Source organism: Takifugu flavidus, chromosome 1 (genome assembly GCF_003711565.1).
Source record: "Takifugu flavidus isolate HTHZ2018 chromosome 1, ASM371156v2, whole genome shotgun sequence".
Taxonomy (NCBI): Eukaryota; Metazoa; Chordata; class Actinopteri; order Tetraodontiformes; family Tetraodontidae; genus Takifugu; species Takifugu flavidus.
The window spans coordinates 12952699-12973432 of record NC_079520.1 but is presented as its reverse complement, the minus strand read 5'-3'; the positions used below and the strand labels follow the sequence as shown (position 1 = coordinate 12973432).

At 43.5% G+C, this 20734-nt stretch overlaps 3 protein-coding genes across 4 annotated transcripts; all 3 read right to left on the bottom strand.

Moving 5' to 3' along the window:
• Window positions 1–12: 12 nt before the first annotated feature.
• tfg (trafficking from ER to golgi regulator) lies at window positions 13–8148 on the bottom strand. The gene is made up of 8 exons (XM_057046306.1): window positions 7984–8148; window positions 6670–6883; window positions 6459–6542; window positions 5186–5332; window positions 3980–4147; window positions 3750–3899; window positions 1263–1358; window positions 13–1136 (listed from the first exon to the last, which is right to left on the bottom strand). Exons 2-8 carry the CDS (start codon window positions 6851–6853, stop codon window positions 742–744), a joined length of 1224 nt encoding a protein of 407 aa, XP_056902286.1. The 5' UTR covers window positions 6854–6883; window positions 7984–8148; the 3' UTR covers window positions 13–741.
• Window positions 8149–8959: 811 nt separating this feature from the next.
• On the bottom strand, window positions 8960–10650 carry jagn1a (jagunal homolog 1a). Of its 2 annotated transcripts, none has more exons than XM_057047307.1 (3): window positions 10535–10650; window positions 10022–10121; window positions 8960–9907 (listed from the first exon to the last, which is right to left on the bottom strand). In XM_057047307.1, exons 2-3 carry the CDS (start codon window positions 10105–10107, stop codon window positions 9445–9447), a joined length of 549 nt encoding a protein of 182 aa, XP_056903287.1. In that variant the 5' UTR covers window positions 10108–10121; window positions 10535–10650; the 3' UTR covers window positions 8960–9444. The 2 variants fall into 2 exon arrangements, with proteins under 2 accessions (XP_056903287.1, XP_056903371.1); XM_057047391.1 differs by having other exon boundaries at window positions 10442–10629.
• A 100-nt stretch (window positions 10651–10750) lies between these two features.
• Window positions 10751–19108, bottom strand: col8a1a (collagen, type VIII, alpha 1a). Its single transcript, XM_057044988.1, has 3 exons — window positions 18956–19108; window positions 14022–14322; window positions 10751–13907 (listed from the first exon to the last, which is right to left on the bottom strand). The coding sequence occupies exons 2-3, from the start codon at window positions 14311–14313 to the stop codon at window positions 11980–11982; spliced, it is 2220 nt and encodes a 739-aa protein (XP_056900968.1). The 5' UTR covers window positions 14314–14322; window positions 18956–19108; the 3' UTR covers window positions 10751–11979.
• Between the last annotated feature and the right edge of the window lie 1626 nt (window positions 19109–20734).

Here is a 20734-nt window from a genome sequence, read left to right as displayed (position 1 = left end):
TAATAAAGTGACTAGGGGTCTCAACCATTTATTAGGATCAAACAAAAAAAGAAAAGTTACATGTTATACATAATCAACTGAAGTTGAAGGTGGAATTTTGACTTATTAGCAAAAACTGGTGATAAAAGTGAGTGGAATGGTGAGATCTACCAAAGGTGGCAGGCTTTAGTCATTTGGGATCTGGAACCCATCACTGATCTAGTGTTTCCCCACTTGGGGCAGATTCACTGACATTATTAGCAACGCGGTGGTGGAATAAAGACGACAAAATGAAAAGAGGGGAACTTCATTTAGACACTTTCAGAAATGCATCTATACACAGTAAACTCAACACAACTGGCTGTTTGATGTGGATGCAGATTTCTCTCAAAGAAACAAGGAAACAAGCAGCCGTGCGACTGATTGTTTTGGTCTTCCAGGTGTGTGCTTCCAGAGTCCGCTATCTTTAATCGGTTAATTTCTATACTTCATTTTTTTAAAACACTGACGTATGACAGAGTAGAGCAGGCGGTGAGTTCGACAACAGAGGCGACCACGATGGAGACACAATGGGGCCAGAACTGGACGGGACAGACACTAACCAACAGAGTGGGTGAGTTATATTTGGATTTTACTTTACTATTGGGGTGGGGTGCAATGCTCAAGACCGGATTTCCGCACCCACACCAAACAGTTAGAGCCACATGTAGATTTAAGGGTTTGAGGGGTGCTTGAGTGACGGAATATTTCTTAGATCCTCTTTTACCGGTAGCCAGGGCCTGGCTGAGTGTAGCTGTAAGGGGGGCGGTTACGGGCATAAGGGTTAGCAGCTCCGGGTGGAGGGGTGCCAGCACTGCCTGGAGGTGGGGTGTATCCAGGACGGGATTGGTAACCTGAGCCGGGCTGGGAGCTGGGTGGCATGTTGTAGTTGGCAGGCTGAGAGGCCTGGGAGGTATAGTTTTGGGTAGGGAAGGCTCCTGGAGGGTACGGCTGGGCTCCCTGAGATGGATGGGGTGGCTGCTGAGCACCCTGGAAGCCTGCAGCTGGAGCAGGGCCAGGGGCCGGGGCCTGGGAAGAGGGAGGGGCGTAGTTCTGAAACTGCTGCTGTTGGGGCTGCGGAGGACCAGGCTGGGGGGCTCCAGGCTGAGTACTGTATCCTGTGGAGGGAATGATGGAGGGAGGAAGGAAGAATTTCTTGATTTTTTTTTCCCCCCAAAGAGGAATGAGCAACATTTCATTCTACAGCACTCATTTCCTTTTACCCGACCCAGCTTTAGTCTTACCAGAGTACTGCATAGCATACTGCTGCTGCTGGGGCGGAGCGCCGGGCTGTTGGGGCGGGTAACCACCTGGAGCCTGGTACTGCTGGTACACCTGGCCTACAAATACAGACATAAACATTAGCAATACATTAGAAGATGCATGTCAAGACCATTATTAACACCCCCACCACACCACAGATGAATAAACAAAGCATATAGCACGTAATATATATGTGGCCTCATTACATAAACTACCCAGGGGATGTTAACAGTTACGCTTAAACACACAAAAGGTCAGGACGGCAAAAGTCAACCCTTAAGAACTTAGCAAGTCTTCCGTGTTATCAAATGGCCTCCAGATTTTAATTATTATTATGATGCATCTCTTTTTAAAGCCATGAAAACAACACAAACACAAATAAAAGCCCGTTTTTCTCGAATCGTGTGACAAAATGTGTGACTCATTTGGCAATAATACCAAAAGATATGCTTTTCTTCAGCTGAAACTGAGCTTTCACCACAGACCAGAGAACACAGAATTTCTCCAATTACCAGTCATGTCTGATGCCAAACCTTAAGGCTTCTGCTAAAAAACTTCAGATGAGGATAAAGCCCTTATTTTATCCTGAGGATGGGTTAAAGATCCAAATTAACAACACAACTGCTCACCAAACAAAATGGGTTTGGAGGAAATCTGCATGACGCATCACTTTTTATGGAACATCCACACAAATCACTGAAAATAGAAATGTGTCCTGACTTGGACACCTGTATAAATAAAAGCTTTATTATTAAATGTGTCATGGACACACCTGCAAAAATGCAGACAAAAAGCTGCAACCCATTCAATAACAACTACTTGTTGCTACAGTTGCGTGTTCTTTATGTGGTTCAGTACAAATACAACAGAGAAGCGTGCAACTGCCCGAGCACATATGAAAAAAAAAAGAAACATCTACCAGGACCTGACATCAAAACCTTCAGCCTCTAAATTATTATTGTAGGTTAAAATATTTAATATTACACTTCTGTTGAATTAGTCTGAATGTAAACACAAAAGAAATGCCCCAGGAAGTGTCTGTGTTTGACTTCCTGTTCCACCTTAATTAACCGTCACATGTCAAGAAGTGCTTAAATATGCAAATACGTGATTAGAATTTGACAGTGACGGGGGGTTTTGAAGACAAAACTTAGACTAGAAAGCAGAGAAAGAAGCAAATGAACGGGAGAGAGGTCAGCAGGGAACCATTTCCCAGTGTTCGCTTCATTTTGAGGACAGGGAACCACGACGGAAGGCTGAGACCTCTAATCACAGGGCGCTCACTTCACCAACGTGGCTTCAATTGAACAAGTTGCTAAAATGGTGCTGAGTGAGTGTTATGGTGAAGCAGTTGGCTTCAGCTCCGTTGCTGGGAGAAGAGAACAAAGTCCACTTAAGACTGTCCTGTCACATAAACACGTCAGCAGGTCCGCATACTACAAGATCTGCTAATGTGTGAACCATTGTTGCAACCTGATCTCAGACCTGTGGCACATTAAAAGCACAGAAACGTATCAGTGCTCTGCTGAGAGCAGGTTGTTAGCTCTCACAAGCCTCGACTGACAGGCAGTTTACGGCTAACAGACGAGCTCAGCCAACCTCATGTCCACTTAGCCAACTGCTGGCTGCTGTGGGACGAGCAGAGACAGGTGGTTGTGTGAGAGATGCCAGGAGGATGGACAGGAATCAGTTTAATGTACCTTGTGTGCCAACCATCTGGAGCAATGAGAGACAAATTGTTCAATCCCACACGGGTTTGATAGCATATCTAAAGAGCGTGCAACCAGATAAGAGAAGCTGATGCACATTTTAAAATATGAATGAAAATGAGAAAAATCTCACGTTTTGTTTAAGGTTTCTATTATGAGTGTCAGGCCCGGTAATAAACCACCACAGAAAAATTCATTTTTAAACAAGGAAACAGGCTGCTATTGTTGTTTATCAAGGAAACAGGCTGCTATTGTTGTTTATCAAGGAAACAGGCTGCTATTGTTGTTTATTAATCTACAAACCCTCTGAGCTTCAAGATCTCTGGACTCTAAATCTCCAAATCTGGAATACATCTGCTGAGGTTACGGCGCACATGTGGCATCTTGAAACATTTCTACAAAAACCTAAATTTGCTATTTTGACTAACATGGAATTAGCATGAGAAGATTTTGATCAGCCATTCAAAGAACTGTCGCCAAGTTCCTGCCCTCAGATTCCCGTGGAACATGGGACAGTGATTCAGTCCTACTCGACTTTTACTAGAACAAATGTTCTAGAGAAATGTTCTATGTTGGATCATGCATTTCACAACACATTAGTGGGGCTTTGTTCGAACATCCCCACCCTAATCCCTCAAATTATTGAGAACCGCGGCGTATTCTTTAGCGCTGCTGTCATTGAACAATGTGTCACGGTGCATTTTTCCCCACATGTGCATCTGCCCCTAAGTGGCACGTGGGTTTTGAGGAATGTCTTACCATCCATTCCAGAAGGTGGTCCCTGCTGTACTCCTGGGTATGGAGCCTGTGGTTGGGGGGGCACAGCTGGCTGAGGGGCTGCAGAGGAGGATGAGGCAATGCTGTCGGGGGTTGCCGAGCGCTCCTCTGCTGCAACTGCAGGGTGAGCAACTGAGAAGACAGAGACAGGCGTCTACATGTGCTTCTGGAAACATAAACAACTTTGAACTTCTGCACTGTGTGTGGAATACCTGGGGCCTGCTCCTCACTCAGGCCAAAAGCAGAGATGACATTCTTGTTGACCTCGTCCTGGTTCTTTAAGGGGTCAAAGGCCGACATGCTGGCTGCACTAACTGGAGTGGCCTGTTTCATTGTGGGATCGGCTGCAACCACTTTGCCTTCACGTCCATCTACTGATTCTAGAATCAGTAACAATGTTTAGAAAAACAGAAGCATCAGTAAAGTGTGACAACACAGCTTGCAGACAGTGTTATTATGAAGTTGTAAAATATCTGTTCTGACACAAACATGGAGCAAAGTGAAGGAGTTCAAAGAATAACTTGTTTTTCTACTGAAAGCTACAGATCACTACCATTTACTTTGTTTCTTAAGTTCAACCTCAGTAAATGAAATAAGTGAAGGCTCTCTATAAAGTTAAGTGACCACAGCCTTATTTTAATGTCTTTTTGCTTCAAGCATGTAACCGATGCATGAAGAACACTATTCCAGACAAGTCTTCCTATAAACAAAGCGATTAAACTTTTCCAGACTCTTAAAAACTGCCTCGTCTGGTGCCAGAATCCCTGTGGGCATCTTATAATAGTGACAGTGAGCATGTGGAACAGGAACCAGCGTGGCAGTAGTGACATGAACTAAGAGTGGTGGACTTATTTATACTTATTGTCACTATTGTCACTAAGAGCAAAGCGGAGTGTGGTGCCCTCTGGCGGATAAACTAAAAAATGTTGCTGTTTTTAAATGAAGTGAAACTGGAACATATGCAGTGATTTACATGTTTGCATTATGTAAAATCTGGAGTTTATTTTATGGATCAATATAGTCCTGAATGTTTCTTTCAGGATTCGCATCAATAAACACAGTGAGACATTAGCAGCCATAACAGACATGCAGCCCTGACAGGTCACAACCTGCTCCTTCGCTTCACACCTCATTTTTGACCTCACCTGATTTTTGACAGACATGTTTATGTCACCCACGCAAACAAAGAAGGGAGAGGAAGAAGCAGAAATGCTTGGTTGAATGAGCGGGACAAGGTGGAAGCGTTAAAGAAAAGAATAAAAAAAAGATGATATTTTCCCTTGTGTATTCATAATTGCTCTTTAACCAAGAAATATGTTGTATCCGATTAATCTAAGGGATTTACAGTCGACTATCCGATTACTAAAATATTCACTAGCCGCAGCCCTGTGTGCGAGTGTGCGAGAGAGCGATTTTACCACTTTCAGGTGCTGTGGCGGTGAGGCCGGGCTCTGTGGGAGGCTCCAGGCTATCCAGGAGGTTGTTGACTTTCTTCCTGAGCTCAATCAGCTCCCTGCGCAGGTACTTCACCTGACTGGACTCCAAGGGCCGCGGCTGACCGTTCACTGAAGAGAGAGGCACCCAGTGAGCAGAGCAATACAAATGGGTTGTTTTAAAAGGGAAACCGTTGACCAAACTTCAAACATCTGTATTTGCAGAGTGTTTGTTAATTAGACCTCCGAGAGGCCGATCCTGACTGCTTTTAGTGTCAACCCGGGGTAAAGCTTTTATAGCCGAGGCCTTTTAGAGACATCACTGATGCTGGATCTAATTATCTAATCACAATCCAGGCAGGACTGTAAAGAAAGACGTCAGCAGATCATAAACTACAGTGCACACTTAGTATCAACGCTTTAGTTAGAAAAGATTCAAACCAATTACTGACTGATCTGAGCTGTCGACTGCCTGAAGTCTCAGTCATGGAACCACACTGTGCCATTACGATGTCACAATTTAAGTGATTCCCATCTTCAGCAATTTTAGTAATTCTAGATTATAAATTGAGACTTTGTTAAAAATGATGATCTAATCCGATTTTATACTCTGGGGGATTATATAGGATTACCGAGATCACACTACAAATGATGGAATCCACTTTCACAACTGGTCAGAGGGACAAAAGCAAAGAGATCAAAATGGGATTATATCCAAATTTGACACACATCCGAATGAGATTTACACAAATTAAAACAAGAACAAATAATACATTTTCACCATCTACATAGGCAGAATTGATCCATTTCTACATGCAAGCCAATAAAGTCTGCTTTCCTCTTTAAAAAAAAGTAAATAAAGGTGTTCAAAACAGGAGGAATGTGCAAATATTTAACTTTCATTGTGTAATTTCATCAAAAAGACACAACAATTATTGTTTGTTTTGTTTTTTAAAACCTTTTTGTTATATCAAAATAGCCTCAAGAGTGAGGCTAAGGGTAAGGCCAACCGTTGATTCTATGGCCCACACCTTAAGTTACACAGCCACAGGGCTCAACAAGTGTGGGTTTATTTTTGCTAGTGTATATTTAGAATTAAAATCAGGAACCAGTATGATCTGCAGGAGAAGCTGCTCTAAGCACTGAAAGTCTATCCTGGTTTTATCAGAAATGAGTTAAGTGGATATAGTGCATAGATATGCAATGATATTGCTGAGAACACTCTAAACTCATGGTATAAAATGAAAAAAACACTTACCAAACAGAGTCAGTTTGAGTATTCTACTGCACTGAATGGCAAAAGAGAGGTCAGAGCTGTCAAAGATGGTGATAAGATCATCATCTAGAAAAGAGAAAGACAATTTAACCACCTTTAACCTTTTTATACACAAAATCTATATTAATCATCAGCTCTTTCTCTATATGTGCCCTTCGGAGCTTTAAGGGCAGGTAGGCTGCTCATCACTCACCTTCATCCTTGTATTTGATGGTAACCTCATCATTACTTTGAAGTTTCCCCCTGAAGACACGCTGCATCATCAGCACCAGCTCATCGTAGGTGATGTCTTCGTTGTGGATGGGGATGCGTCTGATATCGTCGCCTAACTGGGCTTTGATGATCAGCTTCCCACTTAGGTCTAGCTGGCCGTTCATGGTGCTGTCCCTCCTGTTCTGCTACCAGCGCTGGATGGGGTCAGAGGAAAGGGCGCATTAGGGATATAACACAAACCTCAGATGTTATTCAACAACGCGATTGTGGTGGTGATAGGGTTGCTAACTGCTACAGGGGGAAATTAATTTAAAGTGATCAAAATCTAGGATTAAATCAAGTGGGAACAATATCAGGCCGATTCCTTTTACCACCAAGTCAAGGGTCAAATAATTACGCAACACAATTCAAAACATGACCAGCGTTCTTAAGAGCAACCCCGTGCAGGCTAGAACTGCAGGAGCTCCCTTATATCTTAGATCACAGATCGGAGGAAGATCCTCGATCTGTTTAGTTGTTTTCACGCTCCTGAGCAATTTGCCTCGCTGTTTTGGATGTTTTCCGTGTTCCTAGCTCAACCATAGCTGCATGTGAATGCAGAAATGCTAACTTGCGGCTTGGACTTGTATCCAGATGAGTGATTGGCTGGATGCTAGGGATTGTGTGGTAGCTAACATTTAGCAAATCGACACTGTTCTGAACAAAAAATGGAATCAAACCGATTTCGACCGCTCCCGTCGCTACAAGGTGATCAGGTGGTACGTCGAATTTAAGGGTTAATGTGTCACTATAGAACAAGACATCTTTGTGACGCTTATTGGAAAACGAGCAGATTCGCAAAGTCATCTGTCAGTGGCCCACAAGCAGCTATCTCGGGACTGCTAGGCCATTTCACCCCTGCTCTACCAGAGACCGCAATGCAAGTTTGGTGAACTTGCAAAAATAAACTGCAACGTAGCATTGTTCTATAAAAATCATATTAAATTTATTTCAACGCATTTAGTCGGCATTGGCTTAGTCTAGAACATGGTTTGAGCACGAGTTAAAGACATAATGCACGACACTACAGATGAGTGATGTCGTATTCTACATTTGTCAAAAAATAAAAACCGGGAGACATTTGGCACACCAACTTTTGTTACTCCAGCACGTCCGTGTCAACACCTGTTTGGATGAGCTGCCTTCGTATATAAAACAGTTCATCAGTTAGCAACTACTTAGCCTGGTGGCTAGCAACGGATTTCAACTCTTGGTCATACTTTAGCTATACCCAGTGAAAACGTCGTCTTTTTACCTGAATCACACGGCTTAACTGCACTCTATTTCCAAAGGTTTCCTCCACACTGCGATGCCGAAATTAATTAGCTAGCCTAGCCAGAGCTGAGGACCAGCACCAGGAAGTGGCCTCTACACTGTTGACGTAGGCAGTGTGTGCATTATCAGTGCCCGGAACAAAATCGGCTCAGTGTCGCTTCTGCGCATGCGCCAAATAATTTGCGTTCTTTTTTCTGCTTTACGGCAGGAACATTTCTGGGTATTAAAGCGTAAAGACAAGTCTGAGGCGATAAAGTGGGGATGATATGTACAATACTGGTGATACTGACGGCAGTTGCAAGACAACATGATGTAGTATTCTGTTCTTTTGACTCCAAGCGCCTTTGATTTTTTTTTAATTTTTGATATATAAAATCACTGTCACCTGTTTGCTTCCGCAGTTCTTTTAACGTGCAATCAGATATGTATAAAGATATGTATAGCGGCCCGTGTGATCCAACATTCCAGACTTTCAAATCACACCAGATGAAGTGAGGTTTAGTGATGTCCCAGCCATGATCCTGAAGGTCTTCTCATCCCACTCAATATACGCTGCAAAACCACATATGTGCAATAAGACCACCGCTGTATATTACTTTTAACTGTAATGTAACACATTAATAATGTAACATATTGAACAGGTCTGCGCGGCTGCGGGTCTCTCCAAGACTCGAAAAATCCGTTCAAATAAAGCATTTTAAGAACACAACTAAATAAAGGTGTATACGGTACTTTGAAAAGAAGCAACAAAACGTACGGTAAATATAAGGCAAGAAAAGATATAGTGTAAAAAAAAAAGTCGTTGAAACATTCGCACATGCGCACATGTGGACTGGAACCGATTTCGTTCCGGGTACCGATCGTGCGCTGACAAACCAGTACGTGGCATTCGTCAGGCGCAGGCGCAATACATCCGGGGCGAAGTGCAAGACACGTGATTAATAATGAGAATAACACATACCTCAAGAGTTTATTTATGTTGCGATTCAGTTAAACCAGGATTTGATGAGCTCCCCCAGTGTGTAAGAACACAACAACAGTACTAAATACCAACAAAAGCTCTACTGATTTATGTGCACACTGAGAGGTAGATTTCAAGGATACACAATTATGCGAAAATGAAAAGTCTCTTAAACATATGCACACACCATGTAAACAAATTCCAAGCTCAAACAGTCTCTCACTCTCGTACAGAATTGCAACGTTTTAGAGACAACAAGGACGTTCACATTCTAAATTATATATGACATTATTTTGGGGAAAAAAATAAGGAACAAAGTGATCACACTATTTCTAGAAGATGCCTGATGCTACCCCAATAAAATGCAATAAATATCTTAGGGAACACACTTTGAACACTAAAATGTCAAGTAAGTAGACATGGATACGTAATAAATTACTAATGCAAAAACCAACAGAAAAATGATCAACCTTCAATTTATTATTTCTTCTTCTTCTCCTGAGTTGTGTTGAACCACGAGTCCAACAATTTCTTCATGTAGTATAACTGCCAGGCATGCACCTGAACAGCAATCACCATGACGACATACATCACAGTCACCGCAGAGAAGCCAAAAATGAAGCGGTAGGCCTTCCCGTGGCGGTAGAGCTGCTGCGCTACAGGAAACATCTCCATACTGCCATAAATCAGCGGGGCCACAGAGAACAGTCCCCCGCTGATCATGGACAAGACCAGGTAACTGATATTGTTCTTTGGCAGTGACAAACTACTGCAGAGGAGCGGGATGAGGCTGAGCAGGTAGGGGTACTCCCACTGGTAAGGCATGGACACGGTGTCATGTGACACCAGGTTGAGGTGGCTGACGGTGACCTGTGCTGCCACCAGGAGCCAGATGAGAAGGTGGACCAGATTTAACTTCCGCACTTCTGACTTAAGGGAAGAACTGTGAATTAAAATGTAAGGTACAAGTGAGGGGTGACTGCTGACAAAACTTGCTATTAATAAATAAAGACACTTATTAAGTTAACACTATCAGAAACATATAAAAGTTATTTGCCTCATTTGGTAATTAGGAGCCACCCGCTCTCTGTGCTTCACACTTCCATTGGGACCAGCAGATCTGGGGCCAACACGGGACGTCATGATGAGGGCAGAATCTATTGATTCACAAAATATGTGAGTGGATGAATAACTAGTCTCACTTTAAGAAGAGGAAAACTGAAAGATTACGCATGTGGCCGGTGTCCATCAAAAGAGAATCAAGATATTCAAGTCTGAATGCGAAGAAACCATCAGAATTCATATAAGAGAATGTTGATAACGTCCTCAGTTTTATATGCGGCAGCATGCATAACCGAGGACGTTTAAAACTGAGGCAGTTTAAATCAAAGTGTTCTGTTTAAAGCCATATTAGCTGGGGTGTTCTAGAAGGCTACAAAAGCGATTGTTAGCATGTTAGCGGCTCCTGCTAACTTACCTGATTCATAGTCGTTGTCATATGTCGAGCTATTACATCACATTAAATTAAGAAGCGAAAATTTTAAAATGTCAGCTTTATACCCGCACTTACATGGCGTATTTCCTTGATGTATTTCCTCGACGTTTGTCCGAACTGCTTGAAATTCAGACTCACAAAAGGTGATCGATGGATGTTGTAAACCGATCTGCGCATGCGCGGACCACCGCCGGCCCCGCCCCCATCGCAGCATCAGCATCCGCCAGAGCCCTTTAATACAAACTATGCTACTGACAGATGGTCAACAACAATAATTCACCATTAACAATATTTTAATTAAAGAATGTTTATTTAGAAAAAACAGCTTGACCATAAGACAAACATAACATTTTAAGACCTTAACTCACTGGTTACATTAACATTTTTGGCACCACTGGTAAAAGGAGCAATACATTTGTCCTTAAAGCATTGGCTTTCCTTGCCGGAAAGCAAAATTGAAAAAAACCCAAAACAAAACAAAACAAAACAAAACAACTTTTACTTCAACTGTTGTCATGTACAATTTTTCAACAGAAATGCTGGATGTTGTTAATTACTGGATAATTGTTTCTCTTTTTCTCTGTGGTCCTACTAAAATACTTGTTATAGAATGAAGCCAGTCTTATTTGCAAAAATAAATACATAAAAAAATCTTATTCCACTTAATCAAGCAATTAGTACATGTTGAGTCCATTATCATTCCATTTGATAAATTGTTAATTATTTACTGCTATAATTTTTTTTTTCCTGAGAACAGTTTTATGGCTTCCATATTCCTGAAATTATAAAACATATATATTGGTTTTTATATTCTGCAAATCCAGATTAGATTTTATGCAAGTAAACTTTTATATGCAGTTTATACAACTGTATTGTAAATACAATATGGCAAAATAATTGTATTTTTAAAAAAGTAATATTCCAAGATTTATATTAAAAATATGAATATTATGATAAAGATACACTGACGTGTGTAAATGCCACTGTCCAATAATCCCTTACAGAAAACACTGATGGTCATGCTGTCATCTGAACTTCACATTTTCAACATACGGTAGCTGGCAGTTTTAAAGAGGTGAATGGAGAAAAAGAAAATATTTCAGCTAAACCAGACAAGTTTAACTACTCTTTTTACATTTGTTTTTCATTGTGTGTTACAAGTTACAAGAAACACTTGTGTGAATTTATGATTCTCCAAGATACAAACAAGCAATTTGTTCATTCATTATTTAATGTCTTCAAACCTGTAAAAGAAAAAACTTTGCTCTTCATATTACATGTAATCTATAAAACAATACAGTATAAAAATCTACTGCATATCGGCAATCATACATACAATTTCCCACCATACGCTACATGAGGTATTTAATTTTTTCCTTTCTTCTCCGCTAACAAGATCAATGACTTGGTGACTCTACATTAATCCTGTTTAATTTAATGTAGTCCATCAATATTTTCACACTATACAAAAACATGTTCCTGCTCCCAGTAAAGCCCTTTGTTCATTCACATTTGTGATTTTACATTGGATACAATAAATAACCAGAGAAGGAGGAGTGCACATACTGCCCAGCATAGAGTCCTGAGGCTTGATCTGATGGCAGCTGAATATACACAGTATCTCCAGGCTGGAGCGGTAAAACTGCACTTCCTGACGCTTGGTCGAGAAAACCCTTTTTGTACTCATCATATGTATACATCACCGGCTCATTGTTCCTCATCAAAGCCACCCACACATTAGCACCTTTGCAGTGAATATGGTAGGCAAAATAATAAATGCCAGGTATATCGCAGGTGAAAATGCCAGTGTCGGGGTTGTAGTTTTGGCGGCCATTGTACAACAGCTTGTCAAGGACAATTGGAATGCCCACTGGTGGGAAAGGAGATGTCAACACAGCTGTAAATGCTGGCATTTCCAACCCACTGGTACCCATCACTTCTGCACCATTGCCAGCATACTTCCCTTTCTTGCCATAACCTCCAGCCTTTACTCCATCTATACCTGGGCCCATCTGAGAGAGCACGCCGGCCATGTCTGGAGACAGACCTGGTTCCCCTGCAGGCCCTGGAGGTCCTGGAGGACCAGGCTGACCTGGTGGTCCTGAAGAACCTTCTTTTCCTGGGGGTCCACTGGGACCAGTGATCCCTGGCATTCCCTCACCTGGAGTTCCCGGTAGACCAGGGGACCCACTATCACCTTTTGGCCCAGGAAGACCGGGCATTCCAATTGGTCCTGCTGAACCATCCATGCCAGGGATTCCTTTAGGTCCTTGTGGTCCAACTTCTCCAGTTGACCCATCTTGTCCTTTTGGACCCGGAGATCCTGATGGACCAGCAGGGCCAGGTAGACCCTTGTGGCCAGTGTCTCCTTTGGCACCAATAGGTCCCATTGAACCCCGTGGTCCTGGCTCTCCACGCTCACCAGGCAAACCATCTTTACCAGGTATACCAGTAGGACCAGGGTCACCCTTGGTTCCATCATTTCCTTTAGGTCCATTTTCTCCACAATCTCCTTTAGGTCCAGGTGGTCCAGAAACTCCTGGGGGTCCTACAGAGCCTGGTGGCCCAGGGTGACCATTTGGTCCGGGGGGTCCAATTACACCTGGTTGTCCTCCATGGCCTTTCTCTCCTTTAGGTCCTGGAGATCCAGGTGGTCCACTCAAACCTCTATCACCTTTTGGACCTGGGAGCCCTGGTTTGCCAAATCCTGGCAATCCTGGCTTTCCTGGCAAACCTGGTGGTCCAAGATGACCCTTTGGCCCGGGTGCACCTGGCTGACCTGGTAGGCCATTTTGACCTGGTTTTCCTTGTCCTGGTAAACCTTGTGGTCCAGGCTGTCCTCCTTCCCCAGGTGGTCCAGCTGGTCCTTGCTCTCCAGGAAGGCCCTTATCTCCTGGTGCTCCTTGTGGCCCTGGTGCACCATTGAGCCCAGGTTTTCCAAAGCCAGGCATTCCTTTGGGCCCAGCAGGCCCTGGGAGCCCCGGGAGCCCTTTATGACCAGGCTGTCCTGGTAGGCCCATTCCTTTGTCTCCTTTTGGTCCTGGTAATCCCGGGAGTCCAGGAAGACCTTTATGACCTGGCTCTCCTTTGGGCCCTGGTTGACCCGGTAATCCTTGTACACCTTGCTTACCTATTCCAGGTAACCCAGGTGGTCCGGGTAGACCCTGTGGACCTTGCTGTCCAGGTGGTCCTTGTTCACCTCTTGGGCCCATTTCTCCCTGTGGTCCAACTTCACCATTTTCTCCTGGCTTGCCAGGTGGTCCTGGCAATCCTGGTTTTCCAAGACCAGGAACTCCTGGTGGACCAGAGAGTCCAGGCCTTCCCAATGGTCCTGGCTGTCCCACTCCTGGAGGTCCAGGAGGTCCTGCAGGTCCTTCTGGCCCTTGTGGCCCAGCAGGCCCTGGCTCTCCTTGGGGAATTCCCTCTGCTCCTCTAGGGATTGTCAGACCTGTGATGAATTAGGTTTGGTCAGATATTATATCATTTAATAATACTCTATGTAAAACTTATTTAAAATGAAAAGGACAAACAGATACAATTCAAATGCTAAATGTTGTCTCACCTTTGTCTTGATGCCCATAACCACCACCTTTCCCCTTGTTTTCTTTGCCCTTGTGCATGGGCATCTGGGGTAACTCCTTCCGGTACTGGGGATATTGCCTATATGGCATCTCTTTTCCGAGGTATTGTTGTTGAGGGAAGCCTTCTTTGCCCATGCCCATATGTTGGAGGTGCTGCATCGGTTGGTATGACTGAGGATGCTGCTTGTGTCCATAGTAGGCTCCACCATTTACATAAGTGAGAAGTACAACCTGTATCACTGTAAGGATGAGGGGGGCAGGGAGGGGAGCCATGGCCCAGGCCTGTGTAAAGGATAGAGCAAGTAAATGTTTACATGCATCAATGTTTTTTTTAAAATTCAAGCATAGTCCCTGGTACATTTATAGAAAATTATAGAAAACAAAACGCTCACAGGTTACGTCATTGGATTCCCCCATTAATACGTAGGAACTGTCTCCCCCTGGTCACCAAAAGTGGCAACTGCATGTTAGAGGGTCCACAGAGGGAGGGTGTGTTCACTAAAATATGACAAACGCCATGCTGTTTCTCCAACATCTTCTGGACACCTGTCTAATTATAAGGTAACTAGTTATCAGTATATGACTTCTAATTAACTAAGATGCTTAAAATAGGGACATTTATGCACAGTTGTGTACTTTATTACCATTTAGAATCCTGCTAAATTAAACATTATTTGCTCATTAGTTTACTGGTGTGCCCGGCGTCACTTTTGCAATCACATTTACAACCCAATATCAGCTCCTATGTTGGCTACTGAGCCCAGAAAAATATAACCAACTAAAAAAATGAACTAAAATGGGCTAAGATGAAGATGTGGAAGAAATAGTCAATATACCAGGACTTCTTTAATTTGAGAGTCATTTCCATGCTCAGTTTGCTTTGAACCACATCCTTGGCCCAGGTTCTCCTCAAAAAAAAAAACAACTCGCCATTTCTTTTTTGAAGTCAAATCACATCCTGACCTGCATCCTTATTCACTCAATCGCTAAATCTTTGGAACTTTTCCGCCCTCTGACTGTTTCTCAGTCGACTGCTGATTTTGACATGGCCATGCCACTGCCTCCTCAGCAGACAGCAGGCCTTTGAAAGACATGTTCCTTGTTTCCACAGACATACCGAACAGTCTAGAGGAATGCAGCTGAGTTTGTCTGCAACAGCTGGATTCTACACTATGCTGAGTAAAACACAAATTGGATCATCCAGGCTGCAGCTACTGACATTAACAACTTCGGCAACTGGTTAAAACCACAGCAATAGGGTTTGTGGTGACACGTGGACAATAGTGTAAAGATTTGCTCACACAGCAACACACGCATCATATCATGATGAAACGTAAGACGCGTACGTGACATGTTTATAGCTTCAGGAACGGCTTCAGTCTTTTAATGACAATATCTGATCATTAGATGTAAGCATATCAGAATTCTGTGTGTGTGAGTGTGTTTGTGTGTGTGTGTGTGTGTGTGTGTGTGTGTGGTGTGCATGCATGCCTGTTGTAAATAGGTCGAAATATTTCGACAAGTCTGCTGCACACAACAAATGCCTGTTCATTGGAGCATAACAAAACCATATTGTTGTCGTGGCAACCACCAAGCGCTGGAAGCAGCTCCTGTCTTCTACCTGGTGAATGTCTCTCCAGCACATTATCTCACACAAGTTTCGCCCTCAGAAAAACACGTTCCGACACCAACATAAATATTACCGTTGGTTTCCCCATTTTGAACTGGTTATAAACTGGGCTGACTTGGAAAAAGCTGCCGGTAAAAATCTATAGAACATCTACAATTTTGTTTTAAATGCATGACGCGATTAATGTTCAGGACATGAGCTCACATCTGAACGTGGCTGAACATTTAGCGTGAGTAAACCGTCTCTCACATTGGAAAGATTTCCAGTTTAATATTTTCTCGTGCTGGCGTCACACAGTCCCGGTTTCCTCCGTGAAGACTCCCTGACACGCATGGGATCGGAGCAGGAACCATGTTCTACCTCTCAGGCTGATGTCAGGCGTGACTGACCTCAGCAGGAAAAAACACATACGCACAAGCAGAGGAGAAAGAAAGCAAAAGTAGAACTATCGCACATGTGATGAGCACATGTTGGTGCAATCATAGTATCTGCTTTTGATTTTCATGTTTTCCTCAGTGCGACCCCTCACATCTCTGGAACATTGCTCATCTGCTCTGTGTACTGGTGCTACCACAGCATCATATTTGCCTATTCAATGATTAGCGGTAACCAATTTTGATCCAAATCACAGACCTTTTGGTTGCACGAAATTATTTTGACTTTCCCAATTGTAGCAACTTCATCTGGAAGGAGTTCCATCACGGAGATGTGACACATCTGACTAACCCATTTCCCCCCACATGTGCTGCCAAAATCACGTCCGGCTGGTCACACGTCGTTGAACTGACAGCATGTGAAAGCTGACCCAGAACAGGTCTCAAAAATAAGCAGATCATGGTGGAGTCTGTTTATTTAAGGTAAGTGTCTGTGTTGATGTTTCCAGATGTCCATTTTTTTCTGAAATTTTACATCACCATAATATATTCAGGTGTTCAGCGTTGCCACGCCGACTATGCAGTCACCAAAACTGCAATATGGTCAATTCTGCCAAAGGAAGGAAAGAAATTTGCATCATATCTGTCAATAATAATGCCCCTGCATTGTTAGGAACCATGATTCACATTGTAAATGATGATTTCATTAAAGTGATGAGCCTTGGCCCTTGAGCACTAGATGAAAAACTGAGAAATAAGTAATTAAAACTTCTTTTTTCTTTTATCTCTTATTTACTGTGTGTGAACTCATCCCCACGTCTGTGTTCCACTGATTTATTTCTGTCTGCGGGCACTTTTTTGCTTGGGAAAAACATCCCAGTTTAATGAGCTGGAGACAGCAGGTCCCGACGGAGGTCAGGAGACGAAACTGTGTGTCTTTAAACAAGTGCGAGCTCACAGTGTCCACCTGCATTCCTCCCACCTTTACCAGCGGAGGGAAGCGTTGAGTGTGAGGGAGGAGATTCTGCCACACGTGATGGCCCATGCTGGTTGGGCAGAACGTTGCATGTTTAAAAAGGTGTAATCTGTAATAAATGGTCTTTTATCTGTCCAAATGAAAAACATTACCGTCACCTGAATGGGAAACATAACAGACTCTGCCTCTATGACCATTTCACTCTGCTGCCATACGTGTGAGACAGTTGTAACTTTACTCAAGTACAATAAATGAATAAATGAGTGTGTCCGCGTTCCATCAGCTTCTAAACTCCACTGACCAGTTTGAACAACTTTTGAGTGACATCAAACCAACTGTTGCACCCTGGTGAGTGTTTATGACTGACAACAACGATACACACAGCTCTCATCATGGTTATATCATTGTTATTCTTACACCGAAAAAAATGAGCACCCATTTATGATCCAACCCTCCGGACGAACAAAATACAGCACACACACACACACACACACACACACACACACACCACACACACACACACACACACACATGCACACACACACACACACACACACAACACACACACACACACCACACACACACACACACCACACACACACACACCACACACACACACACGCACGCACGCACGCACGCACGCACACACACACACACACACGCACACACACACACAGCTGTGGCGCTGTGTTTACCTCTCTTCCTCTGCCATTAATCTTGGTTTTCATTGGCTCCTTTTGTGCTCTGCGTTCCACAAGTTTGCAGAATAATGTAGACAGAGGGCGACAATGTTGTGTGCTCAGCTTACACACAAACACAAGCTCCGTTTAAGTGGTTACCTCTTGTGCACAATGGCGAGCTGTATGTAAAGGTCTCTTCTTCAGGGGCGCTCTACACTGAGGGGCCACTTTTACACACCTCGCTCCAATTACTTTAAGATTATGTTAGATGACCAAACTGTTGCAAAAGTTAAGGAAAAAATAGAGGGGGAGGGTCAAAAAGGATCTATAACAAAAACCAGATTTACATTTGACATTACTGATTAAACTGCAGGCAGACAGCCGCTCAAACATCTTCTGATGTTGTTTCATCCCCATCGGAGTTCTACAGTTGTTTCCTTTGTAATCCTGCAGTTACAGATGTTTAGATATTATAATACAGCAACGCTTCAGCCTGATTATCTGAAATTCAGTACAAATCAATAAAGCCATGATGTAAGAGGTGTGAATTTGCTTTAGTCTTCAAACCAATACCTCCATCATTTAACGGGAGAAATGGCTCCATGTTTCCTGTTATATTAGTTGCATTAGAGAATTCTGACTAAAATCAGACCAGTGAGACTCAGAACTGCTCAGGGACAAATATGATGTTTGCTCTGCAGCCTCTTCTCACCAAAGTGATGCACTTTCCCCCAAACAGCTGACTGTTTGGCTGCAGACGCACACACACACACACACACACACACACACACACACACACACACACACACACACACACACACCTCTGAACCCTGGTCCAAACCCAATTCAAACCTTAACCTTAAAACCACGTCTTAAGCCTCAAGCAGTAATGGGGAGTTGTGTGTGTTTCCTTCAGCACAGGTATCCCACCGGCACAGAGCAGCGGTCTTAGCACTTATGTGAGGACAGTCTATCTCTGGACCCTGCTTCCATGTGTCAAAGGCATATTTTTGAGTCTTTTTTTTAAATAACTGGAGCCTCAACAAAAGTCGTTTGATTCTAACAATTTTCATGTGTTTGATCAACAGACTAATTATTCCATTAAAGAGCTTTTTTATGACAGTTTTTATGATGCATTTCCAATTCAAATGCAACCCCCCCCCAACATATTCAACAAATTATAATTCACATAATGACTCTACGAGGTGTTAAATTTGAATAAAGACTTGAGAGTTGAGAAGATGGCAGTTCTTACCTTTGTGAGCGACTCTTTATTGGGGGAGTGAACGTCGCGGCCACAACAACAGACAGAAAAGCAGGCAGCCAGACAAGCACACAGAGGGAACCCTGGGATACGAGCATATAACAGACACGCACCTTCTGCACAAAGCTTTATCTGCTGGAGGGCGGAGCCACAGGGTGGGTCGGATAGAGAGGGATGGAGGGATGGTGACCTGAGTGGGAGTAACACCCCCCCACCACCACCACCAAGAAAAAAAGAAGTTTGCCCAAAATTTATAGTGGGAAAAGCATCACCTGGCTGAGTGCACGGAGAGGAAGATGAGGAGGAATGTTTCCATCATTAGATGGAAGCTGAGGGACTGCTAATGTAAACGGAATGGTCTGCCCTATCACATGGAGCAAGCTGGATGTGATAAATAAACAGGTTTCTTATTTTTGATGCCCACTATGTCAATATCTAATCAAATAAAATAGATTTGCTTTGATAGGTCTGTGATGGTTTAATCGAACCTTAAAGGTGATGTTTTAACTCCACTTTGTTCATTTTATGCTCTCTTTTCATTTAAATATTTTTGACTCCTCCTCTAGGATTGTATAGCAGACACTAACAAATACCCTTTTTCCCATAAAGTTGGACTGATATAGTTTTTACTGGTCCTTTACTGGTTTTCTTGAGGGAGCGTGAATCCTTTGACAACTTTATTGATCAGCAGATGCATATAAATGAGACTAAAAAGAGAAATGTGCCCGAGAAAAAACTCATACAGTGCATATCTGTATTTATTTGTGTACATCTGTATTTATTTGGAAGCAGAGTGAAAAAAACCCATCCGTGCAGTTGCCCCTGGAAACGCAGAGTCAGCAATAAATGTGGTGAAAGGTGTGATGAGCAGTCTGACGGCGCGTTCGTCACTCTGCCACAGACTAAAAATACTCACTTTCCTCAGAGCTCCTTTGTTGGCAGGTGAACACCAACACTTTCCAGGGCAGGTTTAACACCTGTCTACGACAGCTTGGGAGCGCTGACGCCTTCTTTCTACAGCCTGGATGTAAAAGGACTCCTCACTGGGTGGCAGCCGTGACTCCTGCCTGGCTTTGCGTCAGTTGCTTTGCCTCCAGTTGTCGCCTTTTTTTGATATGGAGCAGCGGCAGGTGTGTCCTGGCTGCAGCGTGCGAGGGACAGTGGGTGGGTGCCGTTACTCAGAGATGGAAAAGGGGGGGATGTCTGTTGTATCTCCACAGTCAGGTGTCATCTTAGTCAGCTCATTGCTCTCACTTGTAAGGTTATACGGTTCTGTTCCGTTGACTTTATGACGCTGTTCTCGTCCATGAGATGACCAGACAGCCTTGATTTCACATTCACTGTAGCGGCATCTCTTAGGAGCTGAGCTTGTAATGTTGCCCCCACCCACTCCTCACTAAATACAGCACGCACAAACACACATGACCACACACTTTGAGTCATGGTGTGAAAGGTACACGATAGCCAGGGGGTAATGAGCTGCATGTGTTTGTCCACGTGCTTCCTGTGCCATTAATGAAGCCTCATTGAGGCCGGTGGCTGCCTCCCGGCCTCGCACCACCCGGGACTGCACCTGTCGCTGCTACGTGTTGCTGCAGGAGGCCTCAGTCCAGCCCAGTACTCAGACCATGGACCTAAGAAGAGAGAAGAGACCTTTCTGCAGTCACGTATAAATACACATATATGACTGTTGTTCTGTGTATTCAAGCCATCCCATAGGAGGCAGGACATGGCAATGATGTGGTTCCAGGGATGCATCCAGGAGGTAGG